This window comes from Sapajus apella, unplaced genomic scaffold (assembly GCF_009761245.1).
Source record: "Sapajus apella isolate SASKATOON/1434 unplaced genomic scaffold, GSC_monkey_1.0 scaffold15, whole genome shotgun sequence".
NCBI lineage: Eukaryota > Metazoa > Chordata > Mammalia > Primates > Cebidae > Sapajus > Sapajus apella.
The window spans coordinates 2,123,285-2,150,423 of NW_022436955.1; the positions used below are offsets into that span (position 1 = coordinate 2,123,285).

The 27,139-nt window shown below is 58.0% G+C and overlaps 1 protein-coding gene across 1 annotated transcript; it reads left to right on the forward strand.

The window, feature by feature from the left end:
- Window positions 1-3,325: 3,325 nt before the first annotated feature.
- MMP15 (matrix metallopeptidase 15) lies at window positions 3,326-25,383 on the forward strand. The gene is made up of 10 exons (XM_032284054.1): window positions 3,326-4,290; window positions 15,475-15,623; window positions 16,199-16,327; window positions 17,821-18,128; window positions 18,474-18,635; window positions 19,549-19,793; window positions 20,141-20,279; window positions 21,140-21,290; window positions 21,445-21,560; window positions 23,518-25,383. The coding sequence occupies exons 1-10, from the start codon at window positions 4,129-4,131 to the stop codon at window positions 23,955-23,957; spliced, it is 2,001 nt and encodes a 666-aa protein (XP_032139945.1). The 5' UTR covers window positions 3,326-4,128; the 3' UTR covers window positions 23,958-25,383.
- Window positions 25,384-27,139: the final 1,756 nt, after the last annotated feature.

The following is a 27,139-nucleotide window of genomic DNA, read 5'->3' on the forward strand; positions in this document are numbered from 1 at the left end:
CAGGGGATGTCATTTCCTTAAGGCAGGATTGGACCCCAAGAGAGGAACCTCCAACAGGGAGAAAACAATCACCAGACTTGACTGACCCGGGCCTCTAAGAATGTTGCTCCATTCATTCCTGGGCTCCTCTTACTAATAGCTCGCCCCATAAACCCCAACTATTTTTTTAAGACAGGCTCTTGCTCTGTCAGCTGGGCTGAATTCAGGGCAGTGGCATGATCATAGCTCACTGTAGTCTCAACCTCCTGAACTCAAGTGATCCTCCCACCTCAGCCTCCCAAGTACCTGTGCCTCTGGGGCAGAGCAAGCCCGAAAGGACCAGTCAGTCAATGGGACTGAGATGTGTGAACTCCAGCCCTTCCATCAAGTAGCTTTAAACCTTATCCACATTTTGCCATTATCTTTCATCTCTACCCTGACACCCCCGCCTACCACCACACACCTTTTTTTCTTGGAGTCTTTTGAATGAAAGCCCAGACATGGTGTTTCAGAGCTGTTTCATTTACAGGTCCCGAAGTGGCGTGAGGGGTTGTAAAAAGCTCTGGATCAGAAGCTAGATCCCTGGGTTTCTGCCTCAGCTCTAATTAACTGGGCAATCCCAGCAAGTTATTCCCCTCTTTGGGTTTGTTTCCTCATTTGCAAAAGGAGAGTTCTGAGGTCGTAGGGGAGGTCTCCTGTTCAGTGAAGGAAAGTTGCTGTGGGCTGGAACTAGGCCCAGGACACCCCCCCCCAGCTGCCCCCTCCAGGGGCTCCTCAGGCGATGCACCCACCCAACGCACCATCAAAGGTGAAGCAGGCCTTGGGACTCTTGGTGCCAAGACAAGGAATAAACAAACAAGCCAAGGTAATTTCCCTCTCCCCTGGAAACAAAGCTGGGGTGGTCTGGAGAGGCACTGGAGAGTGCCAGGTGGAAATCGGCCAAACAGGCGTGAGATGATCATTTCCCTGCCCTGCGGGGAACATCTGAGGACACCCAGGCCAGATGTGTTGATTTTGTACTCTCCCTAGTGCAATAAAATCCCCATCAAGAGCATTTCTTTGGGCCAGCCTGCCTGGGGGGGGACCGCAGCCTTCTCTGGTCTTCCCTCTGTCTCCCGGGTTTCTCCTCTTATGGAGAATCTCCTCTTATGGAAGAGCCCTGGCTGCTTCTGCACTGTCAGCGGGAGCGCTCACTCCATGCGCTCGCTCTGCTCCAGAGGCACACTCAATGTCTGGGTGCCCGCCAAGTTCCTGCCGCCAGCCACCTCCTCAGGCACAGCCTGCCCACCCATCCCCCTCAGCGAGTCTCCTACTTCCTTCCTCAGCTGCCACCTTCCATTCTCCATTGAAGACTGGCTATTGATCTTGGCCCATTTCTCAAAGTTGCTGCACTCAAATTCCATCCTCAGGACAGATGGACTCCCCAGCCACATCCTCCCCCAGGGGAATGGCCCAGTCCCTCTTCCTGGGCTTGTTGATGGAGTACCTACCTCACACCTGCCTCTCGTCCCAATACAAGCCAGTGTCCAAGTCTGCAGAAGTGCTGTCTTGAGGATGGGGATTCTCTGTGCTCCCTGCTGGCCAGACCTGGTAGAAACCCAGCCATCTTGTGTTGGATGTAGGTGCAAATCCACCTTGGATAACCAATAACTAGGAGCTTCAAGATCTGGTCACAGGGGATGTCATTTCCTTAAGGCAGGATTGGACCCCAAGAGAGGAATCTCCAACAGGGAGAAAACAATCACCAGACTTGACTGACCCGGGCCTCTAAGAATGTTGCTCCATTCATTCCTGGGCTCCTCTCACTAATAGCTCGCCCCATAAACCCCAACTATTTTTTTTTTAAGACAGGCTCTTGCTCTGTCAGCTGGGATGAATTCAGGGCAGTGGCATGATCATAGCTCACTGTAGTCTCAACCTCCTGGACTCAAGTGATCCTCCCACCTCAGCCTCCCAAGTACCTGGGCCTACGGGTGTGCACCACCACGCTTGGCTCATTTTTGTATTCTTTGTAGAGATGGGGTCTTGCCATGTTGCCCAGGCTGGTCTTGAACTACTGGGCTAAAACAGTCCTCCTGCTTCGGCCTCCCAAAGTGCTCGGATTACAGGCTTGAGCCACTTCGCCTAGCCTCAAACTTTTTCCAATTGGCTGATCCAGACTAAATATCATTAAAGAGTGCAATGTCGTCGGTTAAACAAGGACAACCATGTTGTCCGTGTCTGAAGACCACTGCACATTTCCCAAAAGCAAATTTCAAAGTGGAGAATTTAGAAACCCACTTTCCAGATGAGGGATCCCACAGAGAAGTGAGTCCGTGGAAATGATGAAATTGCCAGGATCCTTTCTCCAAACTCTGACTTCTTTTCCCCAAGGACATCCCCGGTAGCCTCTCCACCTTCGCCTAGTAGGAGAGTTCAAAACACGCCCTCTCTAAGGCTCTCCGCCAGGTCTCCTGATTTCCAATTTCCGGGAGGTGAGGCAGGCTGGGATGCCCCGAGGGCCTGCTCTAGAGAAAACCGCCCTCAGGTAAGGACAGCTTCCATTTCCGGGTCTGAAGATAAGGAATGCGGTCTCTGCCCTTCTGCCAGCCGCCCTCACCCACTGACCCCCTCCGGCCAGTCCGCCGCGCCAGGGCTGCCCTTGGCCTGGCCCCCGGGTCTCGGCGGACCTTCGACCCGGGCGTCCTTGCTCGGACCTCAAGCTGCTTCCGGAATAGAATGAAATCCAGCTCGTTAGGCTTCGCAGGGAGGTGTGTCCACCCGCCTCGCGCCGCGTCGGGCCGCACTGTCGCACTTCATTCGCACCAGCCAGTGGCCAAAGTGCTTGGGCACCTATTGCGCCAGGCCAGGAACCGGAAGCCTTACCTCGCTCTAATCCCAACTCTTTGCCCCATGTTCCCGATAAGAACATGGAGGCTCGGAGAGATTAATTTGCCCACGTGCGAGCGGCAGCCAAGGGGCGGATCCGGCACTTGAACCGTGTCCCTGCTAAACCTGCCCCTTGTCCGCTGCAACGCGCCCTAGACGCGCACAAAACCCTCACTTTGTTACTGAGGAAAGTTACTCAAGGGCCAGAGACACCCCGGGGCTTTTGAAAAGAGGTTTCAGGCTGACAAATTTCTATATATCGACTTTTTTTAAGCCTAAAACTGGACTCTTTGGTCCCTCCCCTAAGACCTCCTTCCCGTCCCCCTTGGCCTCAGTATCCCCCTAACTACCAGGTAGGAGAAGGAGGAGTCTTCATTCCTCCCAAATAGGGAGACCACGCCTTCCCCGCTTCCTCCCTCTGCGGGGGGTTGAGTTGGAGGTCGCCCCCGCCCCACCCGCGACGCTGGGTTGGGAGTGACGCGGGGTGGGCTGGAGAGGTTTCCCGCCGTCTGGGAAGAGTAAACGGGGCCACCCACCTGCTGGGCCTCCGCCGCCCGCACCTGCTCTTGAGAAGCCTCCGGGTGGGGCACAGTCCCCGGCCCCCGCCCGGGTCCGCGCTCTGGGAGCGCACTGGCCCTTTAAGAGCGCGGCGGCCGCGGCGCGCGAGGAGGAGGGCTGGGAGCGCCCGGAGCCGCGCCGAACTCGCCGGGGACGTCGGGCGCCCGCTCCTTGGCTTGCTCGCTCGCTCGCTCGCTCTCTCGGGTCGGCTCCCTGCGCCTCCTCCCGGGACTGCCTGGGGACCCGGGCCCGGTCGGGCGCGGCGACGAGCATAGTCCCCTAGCAGGAGGCGCGCGCTCCGGGCAGCTCCCGGCCCCGGGCATGGACAGAGGGAGCTGGGCGCGCAGGGGGCGCCGCGGGACCGGGCGGCCGGAGCGCTGAGCCAGACAAAGGCTCCGGAGTTGCGCTCGCTCTCGGGAGCCGGGCCCCAGGCGCTGGGCGCCGAGGCTGCGGGACCCCGCGGGGGGCACCTCCGGCCGGCCTTCTCGCCCCCCAGCTGGTTCCGCGCGCCCGGACCTGCCCTGCCCGCTTCTCCTCGGGCTTGGGAATTTGCCGAGGGGACCTTGGCGGCTCCGGCGGGGACCGGAGCCCGAGGTCCTCCGCGCGCCAGCCGGGCCACGAGCCAGGGAGCGTCGCAAGTTTCCAAGGCGAGTGCGAGGACCCGGCGCCGGCGCGCGAGCGAGCCCTGCGTGCAGTGTTCGGGCCGGGCTGGGCGCGGAGAGCATGGGCAGCGACCGGAGCGCGCCCGGACGGCCCGGCTGGACGGGCAGCCTCCTTGGCGACCGGGAGGCGGCGGCGCGGCCGCGACTGCTGCCGCTGCTCCTGGTGCTTCTGGGCTGCCTGGGCCTTGGCATAGCGGCCGAAGACGCTGAGGTCCTTGCCGAGGTAAGGACCCCTGCCCTGCCCTTTGGCTGCGGGTTGGGGGCTTGGAGGGAGAGGAGACACGCCCGCAGACTGGGGCGTGGAGGTGGACGGAGCGGAGATGTGCCCCCTGTTCTGGGCCTGGCGGGGAAGAAAGGGGACCTGGCAGGCTGCCCCTCCCCAGTTCGCCCTCTGCAGCTCACCTCTTCTTCCCAAACCCTGGAGGACGCAGAGCTCTCACCTCCCCCCTACTCCTACAGCCCTGTTATGGGAACTGAACCCTCCACCCCGACCCCCCGCTTTCGGCCTGTGTCCCAGAAGCCGCTTCCGCGGTCCCCAGCTCTTGCCTCCCCTCCTTCCTTCCCTCCCGGGCAGCCGATTCCTCGAGAGCCTGGCTGGCGCGCAGCAGCGCTCTTTGCGATTGGGGAGGGGGCTGCTCTCGCGGGCAGCCACCGGCAGAGCAGGAGCTGGGCAACTGGGTAACAGCGCTTCCGCCCAGGTGGCCTCCTGTCTGGGTGATACCGAAACGTGCTGGCGGGCCGGGATGGGGGGGAGGGGTACAAACAGCTGAGGCAGCGGACTTCTGCGACTTTCTTGTGCTCTTGTGAGGAAGCCTAGCCACGCCCGGGCGGGGTCCTAAGGACAGACCCTGCCTCCCACAGCGCTTCCTCCCAACAGCGCCCCTACGCCGAAACCCGGGTTGGAGAGGGTGGACCCCGAGCCTCTTTTCGCCAGAAGCCCGCCTGGCGTCGCTCCTGGGGCTCCGCTCTGGCCAGGTCCCGCGGGTGACCAGGCGCGGCATCCCGGCGCAGAGCCGGGTCCAGCCAGTGCGCCAGCTCCAGGGTGTCTCCCGAGCGTGGACACTGAAGGCACCAGCTCTGTTGCCCCAGAGTAAGAACAGGGTCTGCTCTTCCCCGACGTCTAAGACCCTGCTCCCTGCCCCAGATAGGCAGGGAGAGGATTGGGCGGGGAGTAGGGAGAAAGAAGCAGCCCGGCGCCTCCTCTGCACGGAGTTCGGGACTTGGTGCCCTTGGGCTGCCCGGGCTGTGGGCCTGAGCACCGTTTCTATTTGCAGCTGGGCTGGTGCTCCCTCCCCAGCCCGCGGCGGCTTTCCCCCCCCCCCCCCCGGGCTGCCTGGGAGATTTTTCCGATGGAAGCTTGCCCTTCCCCGCCCTACTTTAATAAAAGCATAGAGGAAGGGCAGGGAATTCCTCCTGGGCTCCAGTTACACCTCCCAGCCAGTTCCCCACCTGCTCTGCCCTCCCTCCCCAGCCAGGACAGGGAGAGCTGCAAGGAGCCAGGCCCTGGCAGGAGGCTGGATAGGAGCCCAGCTCTTGTCCAGTCTGGCCACCCTCTCCCGCCCCATTCACACAGGCAGGCAGGAGCTTTAGGGGGCTCCTGTTGGTGAGGATTACCCCTCAGCCTATGACCAAGTACTGGGCAGAGAGTGCATTGGGCCCACCTGCCACTCTGGATTGGAGTGCCAAAGAATTTCAAGTCACCATCCCACCCCTTGAGTTTCTGATCTACTTAGGGATGGCCCCTGTACACAGGAAGCAGTGATGGAATTCAATGGCTGTGCATTGTGAATGGCGCCCTAGCTGGCCAGGAGCTCTGGGGTGCAGGGACCTGTAGTTGGAGGGGCTTCATTCTCTCTTCTGCTTCTCCAGTTCCATCTCACCCTCACTCCAGTCCCCCAGCTCAGGGAGTGCCCACAGCTCGGGGCCTCCAGGAAAGAAGGCCTGGTTGCCTTGTCACAGACCATGCCCCCAAGCTGGGGGTTGTGGCTGGCCTGCAGCCCTACTCCTGGGGAAAAACTTGGGTGGGGCCTGGCCAGTGGCTGGAAAAGACTCGGAAGGTTTAGGGAGCCCTGAATGTTGGCAGCCATGCAGATAGAGGGCTAGAGACAGGTGGAGTGTCCCAGCTACTACACTTGGCTTTGGGGACAGGCTGCTTCTGCAGTCCCATCACGTCTGAGCACAAGTGGGCCCAAAGAGTCAAATGGCCTCAGCAGCCAGCCTGTCTGCCAATTGGCTGTGGCCTAAGACTCCTGGGCCTGTCCTACACCCTGTGTCCAGAGCCTCCCTTCCTCAGAGAAGGGCTGGCTCTCTGATCCTCACCCCAGCATCCACACAGCTTCAGGCCTCCAGCTGGGTCATGGCTGGGACCTTCTTGGAGTAGCTTGGCAGTTGAGCTACTCTTGTGGAAGCCACAGGAGTTACATGAAGCTGAGACATCAAGGAACCTGGCATGTGCTAGGAACTGGCAAACACCTGCAACCCACCAGGCCCCAGCCCACTACTGAGCTGCTCTGTCCTATCTCACATTCTCCTTTGGATGTCCGGTCCCAGTCTGTAGCCATTCCAGGCCAGACTCCCACCAGCTGAGGTTGCTCCTGCTGTTTCTCCTGCCCTGCAGGGCTGGGGATCTCCAGGTTCACTGGGGAGCTCTTATCTCACCTCCTTCCCCCCACCCCCTCCTCCCAGGCACAATTCAGGCCCTCAGCCTGCCCTGTGGAGGTGACTCAGGCTGCCAGAGTTCACAGGTGTGGTGCCACCACCACCAAAACAGATCCACCCACCTTCCCTGAACAGGCCCACGAGTATCTTCCTAGCCCCTGCCCTGCCGCTGAGCAGATGAGGCAGGGGCAGGGATGGGTGTCTGTGTGAATTCTTATTTCAACCTTCAGGTGAGCCCCAGTCTCAGGCCTCCTGCGCTTCAGTCTCTACCAGCACTTCCATGCTGGCTCCAGGGGGTCCCACTGGTCTTCTCTTTCTTTTAAATATGGAGCAAAAACTACAGAGGCCATCTGTGCCCACCAGCTAAGAAAAGGGGGTTAACAGTGGGGTCTTGTCATTGAGAATCTACAAAAACTGAATCTTCCCCCCTCCCCTCTTGTCTCTGCTTTTTACTCTGTTTTCTTGCTAGTAGCAAATCCCTCCTCTCTGTACTGTGTCAAGACCCAGAGAGAACTGGTCAGATTGGCACAGCCAGGGACCAAGATCCCATTAGGCCATACCCTTCACACCCAGCCCGTGCTATGTTTCTGAGTTGGGGCTGCCCTTGGGTCCAGCCAGTCATCTGTCTCCTTGCAGAGAGCAGCTCAGGGTAAGCTCCTTGTCTGAGCAGTGTATTGGCCTGACCTGCCCATTGTGGCCTCTGAACACAGACACCTCCCTTTGCCCCACCCCAAGAGATGTCTGTACTTAAACGACATCCATGAATGTGGAGAGGAGCAACGTGGAAATACACACTATCCCCACCCCCAAAAGGAGACTTTCCCCAAAAGCCCAGTGCCCACTGCCCATATCGCTCATGCCCACTCAGGATGACCACACTGCAGGCGTGGGAAAGGCCCCGCCTCCTGCGCCTCCCACGCCGTTTGTTCTGGCTGCCCCTCTGTGGCCTGTTTATTGTTTGGTCTAGATGTTCCCTGCCATCATCACCTCTGCCCTGCTGGGAGTTTGCCATCATCTACCTCAGGCTAGCTATGGTGGTCGCTGTGAGCACCACTGCTTTCCAGATCAGATGAGAATGGGTATCCTCCATATCATCCCAAGGTTTGGGTAGCTCCTTCGCTTGGACACTCCAGCAGGGGCAATGCTTTGGGCCTGGGGATATGTTCTCAGAGTCAGCAAAGACAGAGAGGGATTGGGAACTCTGCTCGTATCTTTCTCCATTACAAAGAAGGTCCTGGGAGAAGCCGGCCTGTCAGTGTGAGGATCAGGACCCTGAGGGCAGCTGAACGCTCCAGGCCTAAGACACAGTAGGCACCATCTGGCTGGACAGCCCTGAGTGACAGTTCAGATAGGGCTGCTCCACAGACAGACACTGGTTCCAGGGATTCCTGAGACCAGAAGTTATGGAGCTGGGCCTGGATCCCAGAGACAAAGAGGGATGCCTCTTCCCTAATCCCATTGCCCTGGTGGGAATGGAAGAAAAAGTGGGAAGAGACCCAACTCAGCCTCCAGTGTCAGGACACATGGATGAGACCCTGGTACCAGCCATTCGCCAGCCTCTGGAGATGCCCCACATCCTGCTGCCACCAGCTGGTGGTGATGAAGGCCGGGGTCTAGATTGGCCCTCCAGGGCACTGGCACTGCCTTGTCCTTCCCCTAGGAGTGACTGTCACCCTGTAGGGGTGAGAGCCCAACTCCATGTTCAGCATTTATGAGTATGGTGCCTGGTACATAGGAGACTCATGCAAAATAGTGCAAAACACAGTGACAGAAGCGAATGGCATTTACTGTTGGGCAAGTCGCTGAGCCTGTATGAACCTCAGGATCCCTATAAAAAGGGAATAGCAATAGTATGTCTGCTTGATGGAGTTACTGGGGAGATTCATTGCATGTACGTGCAAAGCACTAAACACTATGCACAGTGGCCGGCATGGGGGCCCAGGGAGGCCCAGGCATTATTTTTTAGCACTTTCAACATATTTATGTCTGTCCTGGACACAGCCTAGGGATGTTTTGTAAGCATTTTCACATTTAATCTTTGTATTAACTCTTCAAGTGTAGACACTGTCCTTACCCTGTTGTACAGAAGAGGAGACTAATACTGTGAGTCAAGAGAAATTACCCCCACATTCCATAGCCAGGGAGTGGCAAAGCTTAGATTCGAACCCAGCTCAGTCTGCCTTGGAGCCCAAGCTCCCAACCCCATGCTGGGTTAAAGGCTGCAGGTTGGCCAGGCTCGGTGGCGCACACCTGCAATCCCAGCATTTTGGGAGGCGGAGGTGGGCGGATCACGAGGTCAAGAGATCGAGACCATCCTGGCCAAAGTGGTAAAACCCTGTCTCTACTAAAAATACAAAAATTAGCCGGGCGTGGTGGCATGTGCCTGTGGTCCCAGCTACTTGAGAGGCTGAGGCGGAAGAATCGCTTGAACCCAGGAGCGGAAGTTACAGTGAGCCAAGATTGCACCGCTACACTCCAGCCTGGCGACAGAGCAAGACTCTCTCAAAAATAAAAAAGGCTGCAGGTCAGAGCCTAGGGTGCCATCCTGTGGAAGTTCCACCAGGCAGAATTCTGCTGGGAAGGAGGTTTCTGAGGTTACACCTGAACTATGTGAGCCAAAAGCCCTCCCCAGGCCCACCCAGCCTTGCCCCACCTGTCCAGCCACCCAGGCTCTGCCCTGCAGACAGCCCCATCTAGGAGTCAGCACCTGCAGGGAGGTTTCCAGATGAGAACGAAGGCCTGGCCCCCAGCCAGGCCCCAAACTCCTGGCACACAGAGGCCTCTTCACCCCGCCCACTGGCCAGGGAACCCAGTTGTTTTTTCCTCCAGGTCAAGGAGTGTGGGGCAGGCTAGAAGGCTGTGGGGTAAAGAAGTGGCCAGACCTCAAGATGCCTGCCTCCTTCCTGCTTCTCCTGCGGGACTTCCCCAGCACCCAGAGTCCCAGCCCCGACCCGCAACTCGCTTTAAGACCCATAAGAGGGAGCAGATTTAAGCCCAAACTAAGCATGTGTGTCCTAGAACTGCTGAAATGTGGACCACGCTGCTTCTAAAGGTAGTGACCAATCCACCACGGAGGACCTGGCTCGATGCTGCCTGCATTTTTTTTTTTTTTTAAGTGTTGCCCAGGCTGGAGTGCAGTGGTACGATCTTAGTTCACTGCAACCTCCATCTCCCAGGTTCAAGTGATTCTCTTGTCCCAGCCTCCCAAGTGGCTGCAATTACAGGTGCATGCCACCATGCCCAGCTAATTTTTTGTATTCTAGTAGAGACTGGGTTTTACCGTATTCCCCAGGCTGGTCTTGAACTCCTGAGCTCAGGTAATCCACCTGCCTCAGCCTCTCAAAGTGCTAGGGTTACAGGCGTGAGCCACCGTGCCCGGCCTGGTGCCGCCTTTCTTTACTGGCCTTGGGGGTAGTCACACCATTTATGCTCTCAACCCCTCGTGGTATGTTGGAGTGATGATCTTGGCACTATTTTTTGCAGAGGAGGGAACTAAGGCTCAGCAAAGTTCTCCTAGCCATCTTCTGTTGCTCGAAGGTCTGTTAGGACAAGCAGTCAGGACCAAGGGGCAGCCCTGGGAGGCTGACTTCCGCTCAGCCTGAAGAAGGGCTAACAGTCATTGGTGTCCAGAGAAAGCATGGCTGCCTTGGGCAGCAGTGAGCGCCCTCTGTCTGCAGGATGCAGGCTGGATGAGTCTTTGTCCAGCTGTAGTCCATGGAGGCCTCAGGGGTGGCTGGGCTTGATGGTATTGGGGCCACCCAGCTGGTGAGTGGACTGTTGGTGCAGGTCTGCTGATCCAGGTGGGCCCTGTGGGCCTGGAGTGCACACCCTGCCTCCTGCAGGCTCCCTGCCTCCCCCAGGATTCGTCCCATTCAGCATGGGCTCTGCCCAGTGGCTGGGAGTACAGAGCTGGGCACAGCCTTGGCCTGCTCCCTGGAGCCCTCAATACCAAGACTCCGGGGTAGGGGAGATGGGCATGGTGAGGACCTCACAAGGCCACAAAAGGTCTGGGGGCCGGATCCCTCGCTGGCAGCCTTGACAAGGCTTCTTTTGTGCCTGACTGGGCAATTCTGCCTGGGTCTGCTCAGATTGCAGAGAGAACCTGGGTGACAGAGGCAAAACAGAGCCCAGTAGAAAGTATCCTTATTGCCTGGGGTCTGATAAGGGCCCCGTAGGAGGGGGCTGCCCGCCAGCTTCACAGATCTGAGTGCTGGAGGAGCTGGAAGGGCCGGCTGGGGCAGTAGCAGCAGACGCTCGCCCCCTCCCCCACCCTGCCCCCACTCCCCCACTGTGGCGGCTGCTCACTGCACAGTATTGATCTAGCGGCTTCTCACACCAACCCTCTTGGCAGCCCGTGGGGGAGGGCGGACTGACATGGCCCAGTGCCCAGACCCGGCTGGAGATGCTGGGTGTGGGGAGGATTAGGCACCCTTCCCCGTGCTGTGCTGGGCACTGCTCCTGAGAAAGGCCTAGTGTCCCCAGCCTGAGACCAAGAGGAGCTGGTGATGCTTCAGAAGCAGCCTGGTCTAGCCCAGATCAGCTCTGTGACCCTGGGTGAGGCACTCACTATCTCTGAACCTAGCTGTCTGTATCATGAGAATGATCACAAATCCACCTTTCAGGAGTGGTTGTGAGTATTCACTGGGGGCTGGAAGGGGTGGCCTGGCCCAGGCCAGACTCAGGTGCTGTGTTTATGGACTCTCCTGTGGGCCAAGGGCCAGGAACCCCCCTTCTGACTCCTGGTGACTGTCAAAACTGTCCCTAATACAAGGAACCTCTTCCTGTCACCTAGAGTCACAGGTAGGGTGAGCCAAGTGGGTGAAGCTTTGCTTCTCAGGTGAGGAAACAGCCTCAGAAAGTCTGTCAGTGGCAGCGTAGGGCAGGATTTGAAGCAGGACTTGGTTTCTTCTACCACCAAGGCCACTGTCCAATGGGAGGGAAGGAGGGCTCTGGGGCCATGAGGGCTTCTCCCCTCTGCATACCTGGTAGCCCCATACTTTCATGCCACTCACCTGAAGTGTCAGTAAATACTTTGGGATGGGGTCTGGAGGTCAAGAAAGAAATTGGCCAGGTGTGGTGGCTCAGCCTGTAATCCCAGCACTTTGGGAGGCCAAGGTGGGTACATCACCTGAGGTCAGGAGTTCGAGACCAGCCTGGCCACCATAGTGAAACCTTGTCTCTATCAAAAATAGAAAAATTAGCTGGGCGTGTTGGCACACACCTGTAGTCCCAGCTACTAGGGAGGCTGAGGCAGAAGAATCGTTTGAACTTGGAAGGTAGAGGTTACAGTGAGCAGAGATCGAGCCACTGAACTCCTACAACTCCAGCCCGGGTGACAGAGCGAGACTCTGTCTCAAAAAAAAAAAAAAAGAAATAGCTGAGAAGACCACAGTGGCTGGGTCCTCCCACAGCAGCCCATACCCCAAGCTGCAGAGGGGAGGGGCCCTCATGGCCCCAGAGCCCTCCTTCCCTCCCATTTATTAGACAGTGGCCTTGGTGGCAGAAGAAACCAAATCCTGCTTCAAATCCCGCCCTACGCTGCCATTGACAGACTTTCTGAGCCTCAGTTTCCTCACCTGAGAAGCAAAGCTTCCCCAACTTGTCTCACCCCACCTGTGACTCTAGGTGACAGGAAGAGGTTCCTTGTATTAGGGACAGTTTTCACAGTCACCAGGAGGACCAGCAAGGGCTTGAACACTTTGGGACTAGGGGTCGTGACCTGGGGACTTATCCTCGCCTTTTGCCCAGTGCCAGCAGAGCAGCTCAGCAAGCTCCCCACCCTGCCCACCTGGAGGCAACAGCACTTGCGGCCCTGCCCTCTGCCGTCTCTTCCCTCCTGTGTTCCAAGCTGTCTCCTGCTTAGTGTGGCCGGGAAACATTCCTGGACACTGGGGAAAGGAGGAAGCTCACAGCCCTATGGGTGATACTGCTGCCACCCAGGCAGATTTATGGGCACTTGGCGTTCATCCACCCTGAGCATGCCTTCACTGCTCAGGCAGTCTCTGTCGGCTTCGCCTTGTCATCCAGAAGCTCGGCTGGTCTGCGCCAAGGCCTACCACTGCCCCCCACTCCCTGACCACTGCCCAAGGGGTGGCTGAGGGTGCACGATTGGCTGATAGCAAGATGGCAGCTCTTCACTTCCCTGGAACTTAATACTGCTTGTCTGTGTGGAAGGTCCATAGGGCCCTTGGAACCCTGCTGGCAACCCCTGAGCTGGCCCTGGGGTTGAAGGGACTCCTCTGCCCTGTCCCCTCTGCTGGTCTCTGGAGCTCTTCACTGCAGACAGACCAGCTCCCTGCTTTCTTCCCTGGGGCCCCAGCCTGAGCCTCCCCTGCCCTCCCCTACTGTCACTCTGCAGATGCTGCTAATCAGCCCCTCAGTGGCCCATGATTGCACTCCCAGAGATATTTTTACCTTATGCAAATAGGTGATGTAGAGGTGCCCTCATCTGCCAGCAGGCAGTCCCCTGCCACTCCCCCGGCCTCCAGCTGCATTCCCCTTGCCATTAGAGCTGGCTGAGCATCACGGCCTCGCCGTCTGGATCTCCCCAAGCACCTTCAGGGAAACTGTCCTTTAAAGATGGGGGATCTGCCACCCCACACCCCCCTAGCACAGGAGACTTGGGAAATGGTTTCCCATGCTTGGGAAGAACAGGGAGAGTCCCACAACATGCCAGTATCTTACTGAGCTGTGGGAATGCGTCCAGGGCCAGAAAGGTGAGGAGTGCTTGTGGAGGGGCCCTGGGGGGCTCCTGCCTCCCCCTACTCTGGGGTCCTGGTGGAGCCTGGCCCATCAGCCCTCTTGGTGGGATGCCAAAGGCTGCCTGCCCAAGGGACAACCACATGGGCCCCTGGTCTCTGTCATTTGCACATTTGTTGAGAACCATCTGCTGCCCAGGATGGTGTCAGGCACTAAAGTGCACGTTCCCATTTCATCCTCTCAGAAACCCAGGCCATAAGGCAGGTCCTGGTGCTACCCCCCTTTTACTGGTAACTGACTGAGAGATAAGGAGGTGGAGCCACATCTCAAAAACTGCCAGGGGCTGCCTCTCTCTGCCTGTCCTCAGAGCTGGTGGTTTCTCAGCTCTGTGTTTCCACCTCATTGCTCTGGGGCTGCTTCCCGGGTCCTGAGAGGCCTCCAAGCTGTGGCCACGCATCCAGTCTGCAACCCCAGCAGCTTCTCCAGGCTGCCTTCCTTGGCTCAGCAGCTGCTTCGTCTATCAGCAGCCTGGGTGCCGCTGAGCTGGCCTGCCCAGCCACACCAGGGGCCTGGCCGGGTGCCAGGACTGGGCCAGTGGATGGCAATGAGACAGCAAGTGCCTGAGGTATGAGATGTGACGTTGGTGGCAGGCAGATAGGCGCGTGTGGCCTAGCCGGCCAATATGGCTATAAGCCTAAAGCAACCACCGTGTCCAGCTACTGCCCTGATCCCTGGACCCCTGGGGCAGCCCTCACCTCCCAGAGTACTCGGGGCAGGCCTTAAGAGTTTCTCATTCTGGAGACCCCCAGACTCCCAGAGAAGTCAGACTGCCTGCCATGGCAGTCAGCGTGCTCTTGAGGGCTTGAGGACATGAAGCAGGCAGGCAGAACTCCCTCTCTACCACAGCTCGGCCTGGCTCTGCCCTCTTGCTTAGCCATGCAACTTGTGGGGTGTAGGTTCCTTGCTTTATGGGTATGCTAGGTCTCCCAGAGAGACTGTAAGTTCCTGAAGGCCAGAATGCCTCAGCCTAGTCCTCCAGCTGGCACAGAGGGGGCTCAGAAACATCTGGCAGGGTGGGTGGGTGGATGGATGAGAAGACTTGCCACGTGAGCCGTGGAGAGAGAAGGGCACACCCGTTGTGTACCAGCTTTTTCCAAGGCTGTCTTCCTCAAACCTCACCCCCCTCAACAGCCCATGGTTCCCCATTCTATAGATGAGGAGGCTGGGGCCCAGGGAGAATAAAGAGTTTGTGGCAGAGCAGGGACCGGGCTTCAGGCTTCTGTCCAAGCCTCGAGCCTGTGTGGTTCCTGCATCTGTCCACTCCTTCCAGGAGATTTAAGGAGCAGTACCAAAGGGCGAAGGCTCAAGAGGTTCTGAATCCTTTTGGGTCCCGGCAGTCTCCTTGGCATGGTAAGGGCCCACCCTGGAGGGGCCAGTGCAGTAGTCAGGTCAGCTGCTGTGGACCGTCCTTGTGGACATGGCTTCCGTCCTAATGGGGGAAGACAAATAGCAAACACCTAAGTGAAATATACAGTGCATCAGATGGTGATAAGCATGCGAGGAAGGAGGGGCTGCAGGGGTAGCCAATGGGGCCTTTTAACATAATGTCAGGGGACACCTCTTAGATAAGGTGGTGCTGAAACAGCGACCTGAAGAAAGTGAGGATGAAAGCCACATGGTTGTCTGGCAAGAGAGTGCATCAGGCAGTTGGGGTGGTGGTGGCAAGGTCAGAGCTAAGGTGGGGTCATGGAGTAAGGGCCTTATGGCTCCTGTACACATGGCTTTTCCTGTGCAATGGGAAATCTTCAGAGGGTTCTAAGCAGAGGATTGGCCAGACCTGGCCTTTGTTCTGGCTCTTATGTGAGGGAGATGATGAGGAAGGTGGAAACAGAGAGGAGGGTGCTGAGGTTCACACAGTCACGTGGGCAGGAGGTGAGGATGGCTCAGACAGGGCAGGGGTGGTGGAGGTGGTGGGAAGCAGTTGGCGCAGTCTGCGTGTTTGGAGGTAGCAGTGCCAGGACCTGCTGACGGGGTTGCGGCTTCTTTGCAGAACTGGCTGCGGCTCTATGGCTACCTACCCCAGCCCAGCCGCCACATGTCCACCATGCGCTCTGCCCAGATCTTGGCCTCAGCCCTCGCAGAGATGCAGCGCTTCTACGGGATCCCAGTCACGGGTGTGCTCGATGAAGAGACCAAGAAGTGAGTCCCCCTATTCAGACCCCACAAGCACCTGCCCTCCATCTGACCTGCTCTCAAAAGTCCTTGGTATATGGGGTTTCCAGAAAAGAGTGGCCTAGATAAGAGATGGCAAATGGTTGGGTTCTCTGTGCCAATTCTGATTGGTTGGAGTGGCTACCAATAGCCTTGTGTTGAGAAATCTCCAGGGGCAGAATCCAGGCCTTGGCAGTAAGGAGCACAGTGATCGATTAGTGATGTCTGCCATGGCCAAGGGAGTGTGGAGGCTCAGTGCAGGTGCTGTGGATGGGAATTCCTAGCTAGGCATGGCTATGAACCTAAAGGCATGTCCCTGAAAACAATGCACAGAGCATAATGTATCCAGGACAGAAGGCCTTGAGCAACCCTTCATTACTGGGTGATAAGGAGAGAAGGGTTCACCTTGGCTGAGCCACTCCTGGGCACTCAGCCCATTTTACTGGAAGTTGAAGCTGACAGTCCCCTAACCCCACCACGTCATAGGAGGGGCAGCTGGGAAGCCTGGAAGAGGCAGCACCAGAACAGGCAGGTGTGTTCACCTCTCTCTTTCCATGTTCCAGGTGGATGAAGCGGCCCCGCTGTGGGGTGCCAGATCAGTTTGGGGTACGAGTGAAAGCCAATCTGCGGCGGCGACGGAAGCGCTATGCCCTCACCGGGAAGAAGTGGAACAACCACCATCTGACCTTCAGGTAGGGGCTCAGCTGCCCAGGGAGGTATCTGCTCCTCGGCAGGTTGAGCCTCAGGCTTCCTTTCCCAGAGCCCACCTCAGGGCGCCTAGCCTCAACAGTCCAGGCAGTCTCCCTCAAGGGAAGGTCAGGACCCTTCAAGCTGCTTCCACTCTGTCTTTCCCCACCTCCCACCAGCCTGCAGGCAGGGGCTGGCTTTACTGGGCCCAGCTGGGCTACTGCCCCAGCACAGACTGCGGTGAGGGGCAGGGGTGGTTGGGGTGAGGAATCCAGGCATCCCTCAAGTGAACAGGCAGCAAGTGGCTTGCAGAATCCTCGAATCAGGGGCTCTCATCCTTTTTGCTGAGTCCTTGAGCAAGAAAACTCCCCGGCCAAGTGTGCCTTGAGCCATGTCGTTGTCCCCAAGGGCAGTCTGGCTCTGTCCCCACTTCGAGCTCCATCTCCCAAGGAAGAGCGGCTCCCGTGTTCACTTAGACCTCAAGCCCCCAGAGTGAATTCAAGGTCCAACCAGCCAAAATACTCCCTTCAGGTTTAACGAAAGCTTCTCTAGCACACAGTGCTGAATCTGATTTATATGGGTAAGAGCACACCTCGCCATACTTCATCAAATGCAGGCTCTGGCTACAACCTACTTCCTCTAATCCTCGCTGGAACCCTATGAAGAAAGCACCCCCCCACCACACACACACACACACACACACACACACACGCACGCACGCACGCACGCACGCACGCACCCTTTTCTAATTTAACAGATAAACTGGAAATCAGCCAGGCACAGTGGCTCACGCCTGCAGCCCCAGCACTTTGGGAGGCCAGGGCGGGCGTATCACCTGAGGTTGGAAGTTCAAGACCAGCCTGAACAACATGGAGAAACCCCGTCTCTACTAAAAACAAAATTAGCTGGGCATGGTGGTGCATGCCTGTAATCCTAGCATCTCGGGAGGCTGAGGCAGGAGAATCGCTTGAACCCGGGAGGTGGAGGTTGTAGTGAGCCAAGATCGAACCATTGCACTCCAGCCTGGGCAACAAGAGTGAAACTCCATCTCAAAAAAAAAAAAAAGAAACTGGAAATCAGAGAGACTGAATCACTTACCCAAGATTACACAGACACTGTTAGAGCCAGGTCTTGAACTCAGGTCTGCTTGACCCTGGAGCTCAACATCAGAACTGCTCAGCCTGTGTTTCCCAAACCTCACCCATTTGCATCCCATTTTCTAGTTCTTTCCTCCAGCCACATAGCACCTGTATTTTAATTTACATAATGTCTCTCTTACTTAAAATCAGCTTATTTGCCACAATGCAATCTTAATTCAATGATCTCTTCATGATCTCCTGGATTTGACAAATTCAATTTATGATTTACATCAAACCAGACTGCCAGTTGATACTGATGGGCTTGTTGGTGACCTTGTGTGTACTCTTGGGAACATGCCAGCAGACGATAGTAGGCCCTTGGCCCCGCCTCCGCTCACTCATCTCCCACCCGCCCCCAGCATCCAGAACTACACGCAGAAGCTGGGCTGGTACCACTCGATGGAGGCAGTACGCAGGGCCTTCCGCGTGTGGGAGCAGGCCACGCCCCTGGTCTTCCAGGAGGTGCCCTACGAGGACATCCGGCTTCGGCGGCAGAAGGAGGCTGACATCATGGTACTCTTTGCCTCTGGCTTCCATGGCGACAGCTCGCCGTTTGACGGCTCGGGTGGCTTTCTGGCCCACGCCTATTTCCCTGGCCCCGGCCTGGGCGGGGACACCCATTTTGACGCAGATGAGCCCTGGACCTTCTCCAACACTGACCTGAGTGGTGAGGACAGCTGGCCAGGGTGGGGCAGGGCAGGTGGTGCCGGACTGGGCACAGTGCCGTGCTGAGTGGGTTCAGCGGCCGCTGAAGAGAGGAGAGAGTTCCCTGGGTTGGTCTCGGGATCACTACATTCAATCTCAGTCTGTTGCCCTACCATCAAAAAGGGGAGGCAAGAGGGATGATTCTACCCATTTCTCAGATGGGGTTGTTGTAGGCCAAAAGAGCTCAGCCTCTTCCAAGAGGGAAGCAAGGGCAGGCTCTCTTGTGGCCTCAGCCTGGAGGGCCCAGGGTGGTCAGGTCCTGGGACTGGCCAGAGCTGACCGTGCTGCTCCTTCTTCTCCCCAAAAGGAAACAACCTCTTCCTGGTGGCGGTGCACGAGCTGGGCCACGCGCTGGGGCTGGAGCACTCCAACAACCCCAGTGCCATCATGGCGCCCTACTACCAATGGAAGGACGTTGACAACTTCCAGCTGCCCGAGGACGACCTCCAGGGCATCCAGCATCTCTACGGTGCGTGCGCTGTGGCCAGCGGGCCCAGCATGCCACTCTCAAGTCCCTGCCAGATGAGGAGGAGGCACTACCGCCATCCCCATTCTGGAGATGAGGAATCCGAGGCCCAGTGAGGATTAGTGACTTGCCCTCATCATTTGGGGAGTAAATGGTGGTGCTGGGAATAAAACCCAGGGCTGGCTGTCTCCAGGGCCTGGCCCTCACTTGAGGCTGTGGCTGCTGGCTGGAGGCCTTGAAGGGACACAGGTGGCACCAGTGTTCCCCATGACCCTCCTCTCCTCCTCACCCTTGGCGGTATTCTTACTAGACCACCAGTGCCTGGGTGATCCCAGCGCCCTCCCTCTCCCACCGTCACTCCCAGCCTGTCACAGCTCTGCCCCGAGTGTTGCTGGTTTATCACTTTCCAGTGGCTTTGATCAAGTGCCACCTCCCACCCAGGGCCCACCTAAGAAAGTCTCCAGCAGTGAGGTCCCCTGGGCCAGTTCAGTGGGCCAAGGCCTGCACCCTGCCCACACAGAGCCCTCGGGGCTGGCAGCTCCCACTGTACTGGGTACTTGATGGGTGCCCCTTGCTGTATCCCCAGCAACTTGGAAATGCAGAGTCCAAGATGCTTGAAGCCAGGGCCTGGAGCCTCTGCTGGAGCAGGCTGGCATCCTGAGGGAATGTCCCCAAGGGGACATTGTACAGGCAGGCAGCCTCAGGAGCACAGTGACCCAAGCCCAGTGTGGGGAGGTCGAGGAGGGGCTGGAAGGAGGACCCAGGTCCCACAGAGGATGGAGGTGGGTGTTGGGGAGGAGTCTACTGATGGACAAGACTTTACTTTCCACCTAGGTGGGTCTATGCTGGGGGCCCTGGGACCCAGGGTTCTGAGTAGGAGTACAGACCTCACTTCTGAACCCCCGCCTCTCTGTAGGTACCCCAGATGGTCGGCCGCGGCCCACCCAGCCTCTCCCCACCGTAATGCCACGGCGGCCAGGCCGGCCCGACCACCGGCCTCCCCAGCCACAACCCCCAGGTGGGAAGCCAGAGCGGCCCCCAAGGCCGGGCCCCCCAGCCCAACCCCGAGCCACAGAGCGGCCCGATCAGTATGGCCCCAACATCTGCGACGGGGACTTTGACACAGTGGCCATGCTTCGCGGGGAGATGTTCGTGTTCAAGGTCTGGCCCTGCGTCCCATGCCTGTCCCTGAGCCTTGCCCTCCCTGGCTGCTCCAGGCCCCTGTCCCACCCTCACTCAGCAGACCCCGGGAGCCAGTAAGCCTTCAGCTCTAGATGGGGAGGAAGGCGGCCCGAGAGGCTGAGGGACTTGCCCAGGGTCACACAGCAAGCCCAGGTGCCAGCTCCCCGTTCCTTGTGCAGCCCTGGCTTTCCAAGCCGCTGCCCGCCTCAGCATCTCAGTGTCCTTTCCTTGGGCCCAGCCTCACCTGGGAAGGGCAGTTTGAGGACGGCACCTCTCCCAGCCAAGGCAACAAGCCCTGCTGCCTGCTCACACCACGTCCTCCCCAGGGCCGCTGGTTCTGGCGAGTCCGGCACAACCGCGTCCTGGACAACTATCCTATGCCCATCGGGCACTTCTGGCGTGGTCTGCCTGGTGACATCAGTGCTGCCTATGAGCGCCAGGACGGTCGTTTTGTCTTTTTCAAAGGTGAGCGAGGGTAGGGTTAGGGGGCTGGGCAGCCTTCCTGCCGTGACCTCTGACCCTGCTGGACCCAAGGGAAGAGGAAGTGAAGGGCTGCATTGCATGTCTGATCCAGTGCCCCTACTGTGGGCTCACTCTGGGAGGGTGGGGACACAGCAGCAAGGCGGGGATGGGAGGAAGACAGAGGCCAGGGGCAGGGTTGGACCTGCAGCCTCGAAGTGCCTGTCCATCCCATGCAGCACAGGGCTCAGCCTCTTCCCTCTGTCCTTGCCTCTTTGCCTCCTGCGGCCTCATCCTCATAAGAACAGGTGCCCTCCAGCCCACTCTGGGGCTGGATTTCTGTGGTCTGTCTGCAGAGATGAGGCCTTGCAGGGCAGCGCCCTGTGATGGATTTGCCAGGGCTTGGACCTCACTGTCCTGAGCTTCAGTGAGGCAGGAGCTCCCTGAGGACAGGTCTGGGCTCACATTAAAAGCAAGGAGCCCTGGGCCACACGCTGTGAGGGCTGCTGGTGTGCCCCCAGACCCAGAGGCCAGGCACCCCCTCCCCATACAGAGCTATATGTGCAGGGTTGGGTTTGCACAGGGAAGCGAGGACCGTGGGTGGCATGGGGGAGTGTGCGGATGTGAGCAGGTGACTCGTGCTCATGGGAACAAGTGTGCCTCAGGTGTCCTTGAGTGCAGTGATGCGTGGGTGACCACAGTGTATGTTGTTACAGATGTGCAGAAGGGTGTGAGTGTGATTTTGTGTGCTTTAGAGGGATGGCAGTGGATGTGAATGGATTTGTGGGCACAGAAGAGCATTCTTTTCCCACACACACCCCTCAGCCCCCAGCCTGTCCTCACTCTGCCTCCCACCCATCCTGCAGGTGACCACTACTGGCTCTTTCGAGAGGCGAACCTAGAACCTGGCTACCCACAGCCGCTGACCAACTATGGCTGGGGCATCCCCTACGACCGCATCGACACGGCCATCTGGTGGGAGCCCACGGGTCACACCTTCTTCTTCCAAGAGGACAGGTGAGCAGTACATCCCCTCTTCAAGGGGAGAAGGACCCAGCTAGGCTCCCCTCAACCTCAGGCTTACCCAGAAAGAATCCCCTGCCTGTGGGGAATTAATGGGTCCTGGCCCATGAGGGTCTTCAGGTCCACAGCCTGGTGCTTTTGGTCTCAGGTACTGGCGCTTCAACGAGGAGACGCAGCGTGGAGACCCTGGATACCCCAAGCCCATCAGCGTCTGGCAAGGGATCCCTGCCTCCCCTAAAGGGGCCTTCCTGAGCAATGATGGAGGTACCTGGCCAGCCCCTCCCAGTTTGCCCAGCACATACCATACCCCCTGCTACATACCATGGGGCAGGGCTTGCCCCATGTCACCCAGTGTTGTGATGGTGTGTATGTGGGACATGCTGTGTCATGCTCTGGGCTGGGAGCTTACCTAGCTTGACACCCTGGTCCTTCCTGCATAGTTAGAACTCCTTTTTACAGATAGGCAAACTAATAAACCAGCAAGCTTGAGCGGAGTATGCCAAATCACACAGCCAGGAAGGTGCAGGGTCAGGATTCCAGCCCAGTCCTGCCTGTGTTGGAGCTGGAGCTCAGCACTGCCCTGATGCCTGCAGAAGCCAGCTGCCCTCAGGCTATCCTAGGGGAGCCTTGAGCCTGAGTGGGGCAGGCTTGGCTCAGAGTGTTAGGGGGTGAAAATCCTGCCAGGATATCTACCTAGAAGGAAAGCCCTGTCTCTGTCATTATAACTAAGAGACAGGGAGTTGTGCCTCTTCTATTTCTCCAGCAAGGTCTCTAGTGCACTTAAGAAAAACCAGGGCTGGTCACAGTAGCTCACACCTGTAATCCCAGCACTTTGGGAGGCCGAGGCGGGAAGATCACAAGATCAGGAGTTTGAGACCAGCCTGACCAACTTGGTGAGACCCTGTCTCTACTAAAAATATAAAAATTAGCTGGGCGTGGTAGCACATGCCTGTAATCCCAGCTACTCAGGAGGCTGAGGCAGGAGAATCACTTGAACCTGGGAGGCGGAGGTTGCAGTGAGCCAAGATCACGCCATTGCACTCCAGCCTGGCAACAGAGGGAGACTCGGTCTCAAAAAAAAACCAACCAGGTGTAGTGGCTCACGCCTGTAATCCCAGTTCTTGAAGAGGCATGGTGATGCAGGAGGATCGCTTGAGTCCAGGGGTTCAAGACCAGCCTGGATAACATAGTTACCAAAAAAATGTTTAAATCAGCCAGATGTGGTGGCTTGCACCTGTAGTCCCAGTTACTTAGGAGGCTGCAGTGGGAGGATTGCTTGAGTCTAGAAGGTCGAGGCTACAGTGAGCCATGATTGTGCCACTATACCCCAGCCTGGGTGACTCAGGAAAGACCCTGCCTGCTTTGCCAGTGCTCAGGCCGGTCACACAGCTTCTGTGTGTGAGCTTGGTACTCTTTAGCTGCTCTGATCTCTTGTGCTCACCCCTTAATTGGAACCTGGGCCCTGCCTGGTGTTGATGGGATGCTGGCATGGTGCCCAAGGCCAGAGAGCCAGCCCAAGGCAGCACCAGGTTCCTTCCACTCTAGAACAACTGTAGGGTGCTGTGTGGCCTTGAGCAAGACCCCGACCTCTGTGGTGTGAGGTAAAGCCAGTTCTGGGATGGGGCAGCAGAGTCCCTGACTGCAGCCCCCATCCCAGCAGGCTGTAAGACCCTTCTAGGCCCTGCCCCAGCTAATGTCAGTCTGGTCAGGAAGCCCAAGGTTCTAGTCCTGCCCTTGCCCAAAACCCTCTGAGCCTCAGTCTGGCTCCTGTAATTTGAGAAGGGGCAGATTTGAAAATGCTCAGGGGAGCAAATGAGAAGAAAGATATTTTAAAGCCTTCAGCATGGCCGGGCGCGGTGGCTCACGCCTGTAATCCCAGCACTTTGGGAGGCTGAGGCGGGTGCATCACAAGGTCAGGAGTTGGAGACCACCCTGGCCAACATGGTGAAACACCGTCTCTACTAAAAATACAAAAATTAGCTAGGCATAGTGGTGGGCGCCTGTAGTCCCAGCTATGCAGAGGCTGAGGCAAAGAGAATCGCTTGAACCGGGGAGGCGGGTTGCAGTGAACCGAGATCAGGCCACTGTACTCCAGCCTGGGTGACAGAGCAAGATTCCGTCTCAATAAATAAATAAAGCCCTCGGCATGTCCTGGCTTTTGAGGGTCCCACTGGTGTTGGGGCTCTGCCTGAAGCCACTCTTGGCCTCCTTGTCCCTGCAGCCTACACCTTCTTCTACAAGGGCACCAAATACTGGAAATTCCACAATGACCGCCTGCGGATGGAGCCTGGTTACCCCAAGTCCATCCTGCGGGACTTCATGGGCTGCCAGGAGCATGTGGAGCCAGGCCCCCGATGGCCTGACGTGGCCCGGCCGCCCTTCAACCCCCATGGGGACGCAGAGCCCGGGGTGGACAGCGCAGAGGGCGACGTGGGCGATGGGGAGGGGGACTTCGGGACCGGGGCTGGCAAGGATGGAGGCAGCCGCGTGGTGGTGCAGATGGAGGAGGTGGCGCGGACCTTGAACGTGGTAATGGTGCTGGTGCCGCTTCTGCTGCTCCTCTGTGTCCTGGGCCTCACCTATGCGCTGGTGCAGATGCAGCGCAAGGGCGCACCGCGGATGCTGCTCTACTGCAAGCGCTCGCTGCAGGAGTGGGTCTGAGCGTCCAGGGCTCCTGCTCACGGTGCTCAGGGGGCCCACGGGGGCCCACCGCGGCGCCTGTGGTTCTGAGATGACTCCTGAGGGCTCCCTCCGCCCCCAGGCTGGGGCCCCTTCCAACCCTCACACACCCTGTCTGCCCTGCCCTCATTATTTATGCCCAAGTGTTTTGTTTTGTTTTTGGCACCTTACTTAACCATTTGTTCCTGTTTCCCTGACCAGAGCAGGGTGTTTAGAGTTTTCTGAATGTAGTTCCACTCCAGTCAGGGAATTAGAACCCCCTCATCGTCCTCTGACTCGGCAGAGGCCCACATTGGAAGAGCAGCCCCTCCTCAGCCTGAGCCCAGGGCCATAACTGCAGGCTCCCTTTGCCCAGTTGGAGATAGGCTGGCCCCCCCGGGTCTCCTCCCTCCCAAGTGAGCCTGGGCCTTAGGAAGAGCTTTCCACCCAGGGACAGCCCCAGGCCAAAGGGGACATGGAAGGGAGATGGGCCGTGGCCCCCAAGCCTGAGTTAAGGCTTGGTTCCTTCCCAACCCACTTCTCACAGCCTCAGCGAGCCTGGCTCCTTGGGCCTGAGAACCCAGCCCACCCCCGGCAGCAGCTCCCAGCTCCCACCTCCCCTGGGGCCCACCCCTCTTCCCTCTCTGGAGAAAGGGCCGTGGGCCTGCCTCACCATGGACCAAAAGGAGTCTGCCAAGGCCCCTCCCTGGGTAGCGGCAGCCTCGCCCATAGCAGAGACACCTCCCTGAGCTAGAACCCCCATTCCTTCCCTGCGCCTCCTCCCTCCCTCTCCCATGCACACCACCAACCTAGAGGCCTGAGCTCAGCTGCCAGTGTCCTGAGCCCCCAGGAGAGGGGTCTGATGGGTGCCTAGGCCTGGGCAGTGGATGTCCACGGATGGGTGCCCACCTGTGTGGGTGCCCACAGTGCCAGGCACCGGGTATGAGGGGCTCCTCCCCTCCAGCTCCCTGTCCCCCCAGCATACTGAGAGGAGAGACACTGTTGGGGATAGGCCAGCAGCGCATCAGACTGTGAACCCCCCAAAGGAGCCCCCACCATGGCCTAAGAGGCTGCCCTGCTCCTGGGCTCGGCCCTGAGGGCGGAGATGCCTCCTTCCTCTTTTCCTTCCCAAAGCAAGCAGGGGGCCATGGCTGCTGTGGGAAATGGTACTATACAGCTGGCTCTGCTTCCCCATGTCCCTGAGTGAGTGGGGTCTGCCACCCAGGATCCCCGAGGCGCCTTGGGGGTAAGGGGTTCTGGCCTCTGGGAGTGGTTTCTCGTGCACTGGCACCAAGTGCAGGTCCAGCAGCTTCCACCCCCTGCAGAACCAGAGAGCCAGCCAAGGGGTGGGGCTGCGGGGGTTCCATGTCCACCTCCATACCATTATTTCTGTAAATAATGTGCACTGAATAAATTGTACAGCTGGCAAGTGTGTCCTTGTTTGTAAGGCCTTGGGCTGGAGCCTCCAGCTGGAAGAGCATGCAGGGGATGGGGGTCCAGCCCATGCGAGGTTAGGGAGCTTGACCTCAACACCAAGGAGAACTTGTTCCAATTCTGTGGAGGCTCCTTCACAATGACCCTTGGAAACTAGGCCTTGGGAGGGGCAGAGCTTAGGGCTGCCCTCGAGAGTCCAGAAAAGGGAGAGGCAGGGCACCTGGGGTCACCCTGGCAGGGCGGAGCAGGGAAGGAGTATGGAGTTAGTTTGCCATTTGTTCTTGCTGAGAAAAGAACCCAGCTTGCCACATGCCCTCCCTGTCTAGCAGGGAGGAGGAGGCAGGCCAGGCCTCCCAGGCTGGGCTCAGGTGGGCCTGAAGGCCCACCCTGATGGGAGCCCGGAGCAGGGCACAGAGAGAGATGGGAAATGGTGCCATTTTGATTCCAAAAGTTCCCTTCCCCACACATGCTGCTCAGAGTGGGGGCACCCAAGGCCTGCCCTCTCATCTTTGAGAAGCAGAAAATCCCATCCAGGCCTGTGCAGGGTGCAAGTAATACCCCAGGAGGGCAGGAGACTGAGGCGTCACCGTGCCTTGAGTCAGCATGGCTGCGGAGCCAGAGGTCCTCCTTAGCCCAGACGTCCAAGCTCTTGGCCAAGCCTCTTAGATACTGGCCTGGGCCCCAAGAATGTGATTCGCCACAGTAGGGGTCGCACCCCCACCATGGAGCAGGCCAGGCCTCTCAAGTCCTCAGGCAGGGTCCTTCCGCCCATTCCAGGCCCAGCTCCCACCCCCACAACTGGTCTCATCCCGTCCTGCCCCTTCCTCTCTTTGTGTTGAATCCGGCTAAGGAGAGTAGGAAGTGCTGGCCCTTGGAAACCTCGAAGGCCTCTTGGGCTCATCTAGGAAACAGCCACTTAAAGGGGCCTTGGTGGCAACAGGGGAATTCCAAGCAACCGCCATCTTGACAGCTCTCCTGTGGTAGAAGCCACAGGGTCCCTCCCGGGTCTGCCCCCTACCTGAGTTCCTAGGGTCACCCAAAAGCCCAGAGGTCACCGGGCAGGTGGAGGGCAGTGTAGGGTAGGAGCCCAGGGATGAGAGGAGAGGATGAAAGGCCTTGAGTCAAGCCCTTCCGCAGAGCCAAGGCCAGGGGAGAGAGTTGGCAGAGGCTTCAGCTCCTCAGGAAACTGCCTAATAAGACTTCCTCCCCCAACCTCGCTGCTAAAATATCAAGAGCCCCAGTGGCTGAAGGCACGGCCCATCCAAGAGCCCTGTCTATCCTTGGGGTCGGCTTTCATGAGGAGGGGTGGGCAGGGCAGCTAGGCCCTGTCTCCCCCATGTTCAGAGAGCCCAGAGCCCAGGCCTGCCTAGGGTCTAACCCCAGGATTAAACAGGGGCGTGCACCTTTTAAATCGTTTTTTGGTTTTTGTTTTTTAATGTGACTGTAGCCTAAACTCACCTGGGGCCCCTCACAGTCCCCATTCCCTCGGCACCCTTTTTTTCCTTTACATTTTTACTAATTCCCAGCTGCGAAAACTGAGACATTAAAGATAAGCAAAAAGAAGAAAAGTCTCAGTTGCCATAATCCCCCAGCCTGTGTTGACAATTTGACGTGTTTCCTTATAACTTTTTTTTCCCTGAGTTTGCACAGCTAGAGTCGAAAACATCTTGGCAGGGCGTGGTGGCTCACACCTGTAATCCCAGCACTTTGGGAGACCAAGGTGGTAGATCATGAGGTCAGGAATTCAAGAC